We start from the raw sequence: 12,783 nt of genomic DNA, 5'->3' as shown, positions 1-12,783 counted from the left end.
ATAAGTACATACCATGTGAGCTCATGGCCTGAAGGACTAACAGTTTATTTTGGATGATGTAAAGAAAATAGCAAGACTAAACCAACCCATGACACAATAATACAATTGCTGGATGGATGCTCCAAGCTACACTTCAGCAGCAGTTCTACAGATAAGACCAAGTTATTAAAAAATGGTTACGTAAAGGCAGTAACGGCTGTTGCGTAATGGTAATGGTGGGAACCATTACGCGATACAAAGCAGCCATTACGGAATAAAAAAGGCTTGTAATGGTCCATTACAAGGTCAATACAGGTTTTCTTTCTTTCTTTTGTTTCTTTTAAGGCCATAATGGCCAGTATCTTAACAGTAGCGGCGGTGGTCGTTATGGGCCTTACAGCCACTGTTACCATTATTGAATACCTTGGATAAGATTCCTTTTCAAGATGTATGGAGCAAGGCGATGTTGGTGCTATCCAAAGGAATCCATGTCCCAATATGCAGAGGTTCTTTTCTTAAGGGGCCAAGGATCTTTATCACTCACTGTCCAATATTCAGTCCTTTGCTACAGTAAGGTGACTTGCTCAATGCTATTTCTTTACATGAATGAAGAGGGTCCAACCCCATTGAGGCTAGCTGACTAATTAGAGAAGAACCATGACATGGAGTCTTTATAGTTTAAACATAGCATTTCAGCGTGTCAAGGGGGATGTAATCAGATTGAGGAATTGCTTGCCAAGGATCGAGTATTAAGATGTTGCTATGTATTGGGACCTTGGACGGTTGGACCCCGTTCCATAATGATGTCTCGTCGTTGTATTTTCCACTTTAGCTTACATTGATAAGATTACTGTAACTCATTGATTGTAATCAACCTATGTAATAGTCTATTACATTGCACATGTGGGAGTCTTATGCTCTCATTACCCTTCCCCGGTCCGGACAAAGGGTTGCGTCAGGTTGGCGTTGGCAGCTGGCATTAACCTTATACTAAAACTTCCAACAAGAATCCAAACAACATGACATTCCAAACTCATGCTAGAGTGTTCCCTGTAAGCAACAGGCAGCATCAGAACTTGGGTGAAGTGAGAAATGGGCAAGGGTTAACTAGGGCGTCCCTCAAAACAGTCGTGCTGCAGCAATGCCTGGTTGCTGTGAGAAGCAGGCAAGGGTTCCCACACCATTCTAGATGCATGCAGGTAAATAAGCTAGTCTAGGAGAATAGGATTTGTCTTACTGCATTGAACATAAGAACATTGACCAGTAAGAACATGGAGTTAGTAGATAAGATGAAACGAAGGAGAGTTAGCATGGCTTGTGTTCAGGAAACCAAGTGGAAAGGGACCAAAACTAGAGAAATTGATAGATATAAGCTTTGTTATGTAGGAAAGGACAATAATAGAAATGAGGTAGGGATAGTAGAAGATAAATATTTAAAGGATGAAGTTGTAGATGTTGAGAGAGCAATTGATAGGATTTTATTAAGAAAAATTTTGTTCGAAAAGGAGAAAATAAATGTTATTACTTATTAGTGCATATACAAGTAGGGTTAGAGGATAGAATAAAAAATGGGAGGGCGTGGATGGATGTGGCGAGATGATATTTGTAGGAGGAGACTTAAATAGTCATGTAGGAAAATAAAGGATGTGCGGAGGGTACATGAATGATATGGTTTTGGAGAAGAAATGAGATGGAGGAAGCTATCCTTGATTTCGCTATGGCATTAAATCTAGATCTAGAAAACATGTACTTTAAAAAGAGGGATGAAAATGTAACAACTTTCAAAAGTGGATCATATATGAGCCAAATAGATTTCTTTCTATTTACGAAGACAAAACGATCAATATGTAAGGACTACAAGGTGATACTTGGACAGAGTTTGACCATGTAATATAGGTTCATGCTTATGAATGTTCATATTAAGAGAGGGAAGAAAGGGAATGAAATTAATAGGTGTCCAAATACTAGGTAGTGGAGTTTAAAGGGAGAGAGAAAACAACATTATTCACATATAAATTGATGAAAGAAGGGAAGATGAATGTCGATGAAGAAGGGACTGCTTGGTGGGATTAGGTGGTATGGAATTGCATTTGGTCCAATGCAAATTCCATCTGGTGTTTGGAAATAACTGGAAATATTGGATTAATCTAAGTATCATATCATCCAGTCCCAGCAGGAGATACCATGGGATTTCTGGTGGATTTCAAATTCCACTACATCTATGGGCCCCACATTGATGCATGTGTTTTATCCACATCGTCCATCCATATGCACCATTTACACAGGACAATTGAGTTGCATATGCATACAGTTTTCTCCATGTCGTCCATCCATATGCACCATTTACACATGACAATTGAGTTGCACATGCATACAGTTTTATCCACGTCCATCCATCCAAAGGTATTTGTAGGAAGAGATCTTATAGTTTATGTTGTTTGCAAATGACATGGGTTTGATCATTGTTGTCAAATAGCATAAGCGATTATATGCAATCCAAGGGACCTATGCGCATATGCGATCGTGTAATCGCATATGCCATCGCCCATCGCACAGCCTCCTAAAAAATTAAATGTTTTCATTACATAAGTGATGGCATAATCGCATAAGCGATCGGATAATCATATAAACCATCACGTATGCCATGCCAAAATGCCCAGTGGTCATAAAACCGCATATGCCACTATGTCATATGAGATATATGCTCCCAAAATGCCATATGCGATCGCATATGACAACACTAGTTTTGATTGACAAGATGAGGGATGGAGTAAACATAAACAACAAGCTAGATTTATGAAAAGTTGCTTTAGAATCTAAAGGATATAAAATTAGTTGGACTAAAATAGAGTACATAAAGTGCAATTTTAGCAACGATGGGAGTGGGAACAAGGAATTAGGAAAGATTGTTAACCAAGAAGTTTCCCAAAATGACCAGTTTCGATATCTTGGGTTGATAATTCACAAGAGTGGAGGAGATTGATAAAGATGTTGCCCATATAATTCAAGTAGGGTGGAAGAAATGGAGATGTGGCTTGGGAGTTCATGTGATCATCGTGTACCATTCCAACCATAGTGTGCCGTAAAGGCCGTTACGGGGACGCAATGGCCGTTACGTAAAGGTAACGGTGGAAACCGTTACACGTTACAGGTTCGTAATGGCCGTAACAGCCGTATTGAAAAAAAAATGACCCGTAATTGCCATTAACAGCACGTTACATCCCCTATAAAGGCCATAACAGCCCCGTAATTGTCTGTTATGGGGCAAATACAGGTTTTTCATACTTTTTAATTAACATTATGGGGCAAATACAGGTTTTTCAGGATTTTTTTTCAATTTAGAGAGAGAGAGAGAGAGAGAGAGAGAGAGAGAGACTGTAACGGCCGTTACGACCCGTATCGTAAAGGTAACGGTGGTGGCCGTTACGGCCACCATTACTGTTATAGAACACCTTGATTCCAACTGAAGAGGAAATACCATAGGATGGCTATAAGACCAGCCATGATTTATGGGACATAATGTTCGACAGTTAAGGAACAACATATCCATAGGATGAGTGGCAGAAAAGGATTCATGTAGCCGACCCCAACTAGTTGGGATAAGGCTTAGATGATGATGATCATCATCATAAGATGGTCATGTGTGTTCATTGCTTAAACTCATTAATTGTAATCAACCAATGTAATAGACTATTTGATAGTGCTTGATTGTAATCATCTTATATAATAGCCTATTACATTACGCCTGTGGGAGTTTTGTGCTCTCATTGTAGGTCCCCAGCCCGGATAAAGGAGGTTTGCATCAAGTTGGTGACCGGAGTCAAACTTATGCCACAATTTCATCATGAATAGCCGACCCCAATAAATTGGAATAAGGCTTAGATGACGATGATGATATATCCACTGCTTAAATCTAATTGATCAAGTCCATTAACACTTAAAAGTATTCGTGCATAGACGTTGGCCGCACAAAAAATAAACAAAAAAAATCACAAGTAAACAATAGAGCCAAAATAGAACAGCAGTCCAAGACAAACATAAAAAGAAGTGATTTTCTTTCTTTCTTTCTTTCTCTCTTTCTTTTTTCTTTTTCTTTCGACAAAAGAGCTGGAGTGGAGAGCTAATCAATCTAGTGATTTTCCATGTAAGGTTAGAGAGGTCTCGTAGATAGGTTCTCTACTATAAAGTAATTGTTCCTTTTATTGTTTTGCATTGACATTCTATCCCCGGAACTCATTTTATCTAAGAAGGTATTTATGTTTGATAAGAAAATACGATGTGGCTCCTGCATTTCATGGCCGGATCCAGGAAAATAGATGGGGGCACTCATCAATCACGAGTGATTTACTGTTTTTTCCACATAGGTGCACAGGTGGATTCCCACCAATTAATCAATTTTTACCAGTTGCCTCACACAAGCACATAACTTTAGTAGTGCACATGCATAGGCAGGCCGGTATCAGGTAAGCACAAAGTGACAGCAATTACAGATAACTTTGCTAAGTTGTACTCGGGCATGACTAGAAGTATCTATTGTATTACATGGGACATGGTGAAGCCTGCATTTCCCCTATGCTTTCTTGGGTGTTTGCATTTGCCATCGGATCAATTCTCTGCTTGGAGCATCTACCAGCCAAGGAGGCAGCCTATGGTCAGTGTCATGCACAAGTAGCACTAAGCTGGATCTTGAAGATAGTAGTAATGACTTTCCAGGTTCAACTATGCTTGGTGGAATCTTTCATTCTTCAGTTTTGTAGTTCGTGCTTCATCTTTTAATGTCATAACATATTTATGTTGATAAAAAGATGTATTCTGTCTTTATTCATTTTAATGTTTCACAATATTATAGATTATTATTTATGTTCTTTTCACTACTCCTGTCTCTACTACGGAATTATTTGCTGACAAAGGAACAGAAACTTAGGTCCTCTCATCTTTACCCACAAGCAAGATGAGCACCGGAAAACAAAAGCCATTACATAAATGGTCTCTCTTTTTTCTTTTTCTTTTCGGGTTATCAGCAGTATATGGCCTACAGATTATTCAACTTGACCTTTCCAATGCTATTGAAAATCTCTCAGCTACAAATAATTTTTTGAAAAGTAAGACGATATTTATTAAGAAGAGCAAAGAAGACGAGAACAAACCAGATGCTGCTAGGCTAGCAAAGCATTGACTAAGCAAGAAACACACAGAAAGAATACCAGAGAAAGATCGAAAATACAAATAATACATCTGTCTGGATCGAAAACACAAATAATACATCCGCCTTCCAGGTACCAGGTCAAAAGATTGAATATTTCATTAGCATGGCATTAGCATTAGCATAGCATAGCATGGCATGGAATGGCATTAGCATAGCAGCACAGCACAACCCAACACAGCATTAGCACAGCTGAGCTTAGCTTAGCACAGCACAGCTTAGCTCACAACAGAACAATAACATAACGAAACAATAACATTAACAATAACATAACAGATAACATAACATCACAATAACAATAACAATAACAATAACAATAACATAATATAACATATGCCAGCATGGCACGAAGGTGCAGGAGCCAATCCACCCATCAGGTTGGTCTGATGAAATACATGTTTTTCCCAAAAATAAATCTGGTTCACCAAGCATGTGTTACCCAAATATTGTAAACAGGTGGATGGGTTAGAAAATTTCACCCATGTTTTTTAGAGCCGTCCATTTGTTTTGCAAAGTGTGGCCCAGCTGGCCAGTCGATCAACCTTATTCTTGGGCCAGGGCATCAATATAGTGGTTGCGTTCTGATGGATGGATTGGATATCATACCTATAGTGCTATGATGGCACATGTGTGGTGTGTGCATGAGCTTTATTGCATATGCCTGTGTGCTTAGCAAACCTCTTTGAGTCCCGATATAGATTTACATGAAAATTTTACTGCATTAGATCTAGGAATTTAGTCTGTACAAAATACCAATTCCAAAAAGAGTGGTTAATAATGGAGAGACAAAATGAAGAATGGCTTGAAAAATGCATGGCTTACAAAATAGAAGTTAAGAATTTCTTAGAACTATAAACCAAATGGTAGTAACTACACAGTCTGAGAATGCACATAATCATTGCAAAGAGATCTGCTGAAGAGAACAATAAACAGATGAGAGTACAAGTTGCATACCATAAGCCACAAGCTTTCAGCTTCTGAAACAGATACATTAGTCAATGCGCATCTTAATAGTTCAAAGACAGACTGGAGGTCATCCTTACTCATGAAAGCAGATTTCCTTGTCACCCATTTCATCTCTATTGAAGCCCTTAAAGACCACAATTTTGCCGCCCCTGAAAGTTTTCCATCACAGAGCTTTTTGGCTAGTTCTCTGGCTTCCTCTATTTTCTCTAATTGCAAGTAAAACAAAATATTTTGGTGAGCAAGATCCTCAGTCATGCATCCTCTGGATTCAGCATTTTCATATACTCGCAACAGATTTGATGTGAAGTCTACACCATGTTCCAAAATATTGAACCTGGAATTGTGGGAATCTTCTCTTTCAGGAGCAATAATGTCTGACCAAAACCTTGCATACAGGGAAAACATCTTGGCAGAAGGCAAACTTTCCAAGGCTTGCTCATAAACCTATACATAAAGCCACAGCATGTAAGTAGATAGTACCCAGAAAATACACATATGGGACCATAAAGATGTCCTCTTGTTAACTCTGTTAAAAGATTTCCTTTTATACTTGTTAACCTTGTTAAATGATGGGTTGTAGTCTTGTAGAAACATCAACACCACAAAACATATCAAACATACTTAGAAATTAGAATACAGCAACTTTGGGGAAACAAAAGCCTTTTCGTATACAGAAAGAACAACTTATTACAATTCTCATGAAATCTTACCTCAACTGCTTTATTTAACTGGCAAAGCATGGTTTCTTTTGTCATGTCCATCCCCTTTTTAAGATCAGAGATTTGAAGTCTCGCGAGCCAGTCCCAGTAATCCTCCTCTTTCGAGAAATCCTTCTCTATATCATTCATTATCTCTGCCTTCAATTCATCCGAATATGCCAAGTCTGTCCCATTGAGGATCTCCAGAAACTGCTTACGCAAGCTCAAGCTTGAGGGAAGAGCTTCTACTGCTCCACTGTAGATAGTCCGAAGAACAACTGAACCCTGTTCCCGAAAGGTGTCAACTTTCTTCTCCTCATCGTCTTCTCTAACATCATCTCCATCTGCAATCTCTCCCCCTTCATTCAAGGGCATAAATAAATCCTTGTTTTCATCTTTCCACTGTTTGTTGTCAGCATCTTCACTATTGCGAGCAAGTGTTCCCACATCTTCTCCAAGAGCAGCCTTTCGAGCCTTCAACTTGTTAAGGTATGTGAGCTCCATCCTTAGATATTCTACCCAAAGATCCTCTGAATCTGGGCAAGCCCTCAAACCGCTCTGCATGAGAGCGCGTGCAGCAGCAACATTTAAGTTGTGATCAAACTCCCAAGCTGCAGCATAAATCCAAAGGCCAGGCACCTTTGGGTGAAACCGAATTGCCTGAGCCAACACCTGCAAAAGAATTCAAAAGAGTTTGAAAATTCAAAATTCATATCAAAATCAGTCTGTACAAAGTCAAGGCAGCTTCCACAGCTGACCTATCAAAAACCTTTAAGAACAAGATGAAAAAGAAATGCCTATAAAACAACAAAACTGAAGGTCTGCAATCCTGTACATATGAAATTCGTGATTTAATTCAATTTTAACAGTAACTGCTTATTTATTTTATAAATAAATAAAACAAAAGTCATTCAAAAAAAGAAAAAGAAAAAACATTATAGCCACCATTACCATTACAGAATACCATTGATCATACATTCACACTAGCAAACTCTACAAAGAGCGACACCCTAGTACCGTTTCAATGATGACCAAAATGCACAGATTGGAGGTTGGCAGTAATGAAGACGACATCGTGATGATTGGAAGATGATTACAATAGCCGTGAATGAATCTGCGACCAGCATTTTAATCATCCATGTCTACGAATCTATTGTTGTAGATGAAGTGGAAATCAAAACCAACCCCAACTATCGAGAACTGTGAAAAAAACGAAAGGAATGGTGTGACACATAGAACCCACTTATGAGCAAGATGCCAATCAAATACACTAGATTCCATCATCAACTGTCATCATAGCCAAAGAAGACATGACATAAATTAGGATCATACTAGAGAAGATTGATGCTGACGGATTTAACTCGAGGACGAGTTTTAGTCTTAAGCCAGGTGGAAATAGTGCCATCAGAAGGCAACAAAACCTCACCAATCAAAGAAATAAAAAATTAAAAAAATAAAGCTTTTTGGTGTCTTAACTGATAATATTGACCAGATCCATGATCTGATGAGATCAACAGTTAGGTTACTTTCTGAGGCCCATCGAATCCATCACATTGTCCTCAAATTCATAGGTCCTATTTATTTTTGCTAGTTGTTAGAGTTAGAGTGAGTGGCAACCGTTCAATAAGTTTCCCTTAGGCATCTCATTATTTTTTCCATGAGCCACTTTTTGGGCATCAAACAACATCAAAACAACAAGAAATTGGCCCTGTTTGAAAGTCTACGAGTTAGCTCTCAAACAAGCCCAATATCATGCATTTTTGGTACCATTTAAGTGTGTTATGACTAATTTAAAATAAGCTTATATGGTTGTGCTGGGATTCAAGTGCCCTTTGCTGATTTTCTATTATATGGTTGTCACAGGATTCAAGGTCACTTCCAGTACCCCCATTTGAATAACTTTTTGCATGCAAGTGAATCACTTTAAAATAAGCTTATTCTACAAGGACTTGTAGAAGAACTGGCCTAGAGAAAATGAGAAACATCCAACTTCCTCCTTCCACAATCAAGTGTCCACAACTCAGAGGATATGACAGTTCAACCAATATGATCTTAAGACTATGAATTAGCAATAGTGGGTTCATAGTTGGTTTAACACTTTAACTTCAGTCAACGCATCCACATGTACAATTTCAAAGTGCCTGTGTATCAAGCGTGATGCACAGCCTGAGTATCACATAACTCCTCATGTTAATACCCTTCTTCTTTTTCTGTTGAAGCAAAACCACCACACTAGCAACAGTAAAACGAAGAAGAATACGGAGACGAGGGCTTGCTGTTGAGAGAGAAAGAGAGGCGGGGGGTTGTGTGACCCAAGTAGAGAGGAGGGTGTGTGAATTCCCTTGTTTATACAGAGGGAAGAGCCATTATGATCATTGGAGAAGAATGAAAATCCTCACATTTTGCATCCTGCCTTATAGAGAATAATATATAAAAAAAAAAGTGGCATTTTGGAGGATTTTCAATCACACTAGATTTGACTTGGAGGGGTGCAAACAAATTTATTTATTTTTGGGGTGGATTTGGATTCCAAATCTAGACTGTCCAAAATCCAATCTGCCAAACGACCCCCACGGTTTATAACACTCCAAAGGCGCTTCTCCACTTCATCCACCCAGCTCTAGCTCTATCCAAAACAACCTTGTCAATCACAGATAGCCCTGTCCTTCCAGCCAACATGCCGTGCGCATAGGACACCAGAACACTGCAAAAGATGGAAACCACCATAAAGACATCCTTCCATGAAAATCAGGCCGATCCAATCATTGATTTCAACAGTGTGGCCCACCTGAGGAGAGGAACGGCCTGAATTTCACACCGTGGGATATTCACGCTGCGACTGACCTTTTGCACGGCTCAGATGTCCTACACGATCAACACGTTGTCAGGAAAGATCAGTTGTATGTGATCACTTCTCAAAAACAGATAAGTGCCCAAAAAATAGGGTGGCTACTATTGACACCCACCCCGATTGATCCCATTTGGGAACTGAAATAGTACAAAAGTGTATCCGTCCGATTCCCAAAGGCGGAAATGGGGGTACACAAATCAATCAGGCGGGTGTAAATATCAATTTCTTTTGCCCAAATCAATAACAAGCAGACCTGCTTCATCCGACCATGCCCGTGTTCTCGACAGAATTCCAGATACCGAAACCATAGATCGATATCGCCCTTATACCTCAAAACCGCCTGCCGATAAATCTCCAGAATCCTCAAAACCCCAGCAGAATCGGATACCGATCTCCTCCAGACCTTCTTCTTCTTCATTGTCTTGCTGTCATCTTCAATGTCACTGGTCTGCTGCTGTTTCTTCAATTCACGGACGATGGATTTCTTGCGTAGTCGGCGGAGGGAGTCGAGCTGCGACTCGTAGTCGATGTAGGAGATGTAGTCTTGCTTGAGAGGAGAAGGGCGCTTGAGCTTGTACTCGAATCCGCGGCGCTTCTTGACGATCTCTGCGATCTCTCGGCGGGTGAAGAGCCCCTTCCGTTCCAGGTCATCGAGCTCGTCTAACATGCGCTCCAGGCGGTACTGTACCACGTCCGCCATTTTGAAATAGGGATTTTTCTCTTCCTTTTTTCCTTACTGTTGTGCTTTTTTTGGAAGCAGCAGCGGCGACTGATGAGAATGGAGATGGGATTGGGTTTTAGGGCCGTAGAGGTGTACGGAATCCGGTGTTGGGGTTTGGAGGGGGGACTCGGAAGAGAACAGATTAGGTGTTATACGGGTAATACTTTGGGGCCCACTTTGATGATATATTGTATATCCACGCCGTCCATCCATTTTCCTAGACAATTTTAGATGTTTTACGAAACATTAACCATATCCAAATCTCATGTGGACCACGCCTCCGGAAACAGTGGTTATTAAATCCTCACCATTAAAAATTTCCTGGGCCCACCCTAAGAAGATCCCTAAGGTTTATTTTGCATCCAACCCGTTGGTAAGGTCAAACAGAGCTGTATGAATAAAATAATATAAATATTATTTTCATCCAAAACTTTTGTTGCCTAAAAAAAGTTTTTAAGGGTAATTCGCTATCTTTTCTAGTGGTATGATTCACCAGAGATTTGGAATTACTTAATTTTTTGTATAACGTCCTGAAATGATGTGAAAAAAAGGATGGGCGGCGTGGATATTCATCATATTCATCAATATGGGACCCACACGGTAAGGGTAACACCCACTAAGGGATGTTGCCCGGGTAACACCTAATCCGGGTCCGCTTGAGGACCGCCTTGCACACGTGCGAGAGACACAGACCGTTTACAAAACCTAGGACCGTCAAACGAGCTTGGCTCGGGCGGGCTGAGATCCAAGTCTGGTGTGAGAAATAAGTAGGCCTTGCCTAGACCCTAACAGGCCGAAGAACAGACTCGAGCCAACCTAGTAGGGCTGTCAACGCGCCGACCCTCTGGTTTCAAATTTTTGATTTTGCCTTGCCCAAGCGCACCCATTTACAGCTTTACCAGCATGTTAATTTATACACTGCCCAATCTGGAAGAGGGATGCAACATGGACTTGTTGGGTTCGGTTGAGAGTCAACCTAAGCCCAGCCCGACCTCAACAAGACCCAACCCACAACCGACCCAACCTAAATTTGAACGCAGTCGACCAGAACCTAGCCCAAATTCCTCCCTGCAAAAGCTTAAACCAATCTGAACCAATGATTATTGCCAACCCAACCTAATTTTTTTTTTGTTTTTTTGTATTTTTACACAAACCATCGCACTCATATACACTGCATGAACATTCAAACTCATGACCTCAGTGTTGAAACTAACATGGTCTACCACATAGGTTGCAGATGCAACCTAACCACTGGACTTTGCTAAACTTGAACCGGATCTTATTCCAAATGGGGCCGGAGTTTTCCAACCCTATCAGATCCAAGGAACCTGACAGCCTTACCCGAAGTCAGGTTTAGCTAATCCCAAGCCTGGCCATCTTTTGTGCAGGATCTGGGTTGCTCTTTTAAGTCTTCCCATCATGCATGTTATATGACAAAAATACACTTGAAACTGGCTGGGCTGGACCATCAAATGATTGGGCCTGACTAATGAATGGGCTGACACTTTAGGGCTAAGCCCAGTCTAGATCCCCAAAAGCTCTACTAGCCAGCATGGCCCTTCGACAGCTGTAATAGCTAATAAGAAGTTAGACCGTTTATCCATTTCCACGGTGGATGGATTCGCTAGCGGTAAGGTATTCACTCGTTTCAATGTCGCGCAACATAGATTGTCTAGTTGACTGATCCGGACCATCCATTCGGTATAACACAAATTTCATGGGTTGCTAGGATCGTCTATGTGGGTTTTTTAGGTCCTTCATGAAACGAGTGCAGAAGCTGACAGACGTCCCAGATTGACTGATTGGAAGACCAATAACTTGCTGTGCGATGAGAGTTTTGGATACTTCTCACTTCCTCTCAATGGTCCAGTGCTCTCAAAGCCATGCAGAGTTGTAGTGCTCGTAGTTGCATAAGGACACTTTAATCAGAAAAATCAATCCATCTGGACCGTCCATTAGTCCTGGCATATAGTTCATGAGATACCAAGAAAATATCACACAGATTGGATGATCCAGTCAACAGAAGTTTGTAAAGCCCGAGCCTGACCCATATTTAAGCAATTTTTACATGTATGTTAATGACATTTTTAATACACATTGGATGATCCAGTCAATAGAAGTTTGTAAAGAGTGTTTGAGTGTTGAAATCTAACTTCCCAAGGCTTTTGCGGAAAAATCCAAGCCGTTGGTTGGACAATAGTAACATTTGAATTTCTTAAAAATAACTATAATATTGTTTTTAAAGATTTTTTTAATGTCAAATTTGCCCCTCTATTAAGTTTGAAGTCATGGGTTTCCATCACTCACCAGCACCCTCTTACAAATATTGAATTTATATATCATGTCTATTTATTATAAACAAGAT

General features: G+C 40.2%; 1 protein-coding gene across 1 annotated transcript in view; it reads right to left on the bottom strand.

Moving 5' to 3' along the window:
* LOC131240736 (uncharacterized) overlaps positions 1 to 10,528 on the bottom strand; it is a 29,793-nt gene extending 19,265 nt beyond the window's left edge. Inside the window, exons 1-3 of the mRNA XM_058239168.1 lie at positions 9,951 to 10,528; positions 6,859 to 7,518; positions 6,137 to 6,592 (exon numbers count right to left, since the gene is read on the bottom strand). Of these exons, the coding sequence (XP_058095151.1) occupies positions 6,137 to 6,592; positions 6,859 to 7,518; positions 9,951 to 10,397 (1,563 nt within the window). The 5' untranslated portion in view covers positions 10,398 to 10,528. The remainder of the gene's footprint in view (positions 1 to 6,136; positions 6,593 to 6,858; positions 7,519 to 9,950) is intronic.
* Between the last annotated feature and the right edge of the window lie 2,255 nt (positions 10,529 to 12,783).

Source organism: Magnolia sinica, chromosome 1, assembly GCF_029962835.1.
Source record: "Magnolia sinica isolate HGM2019 chromosome 1, MsV1, whole genome shotgun sequence".
Taxonomy (NCBI): domain Eukaryota; kingdom Viridiplantae; phylum Streptophyta; class Magnoliopsida; order Magnoliales; family Magnoliaceae; genus Magnolia; species Magnolia sinica.
This window is presented reverse-complemented; position numbering and strand designations above follow the sequence as displayed.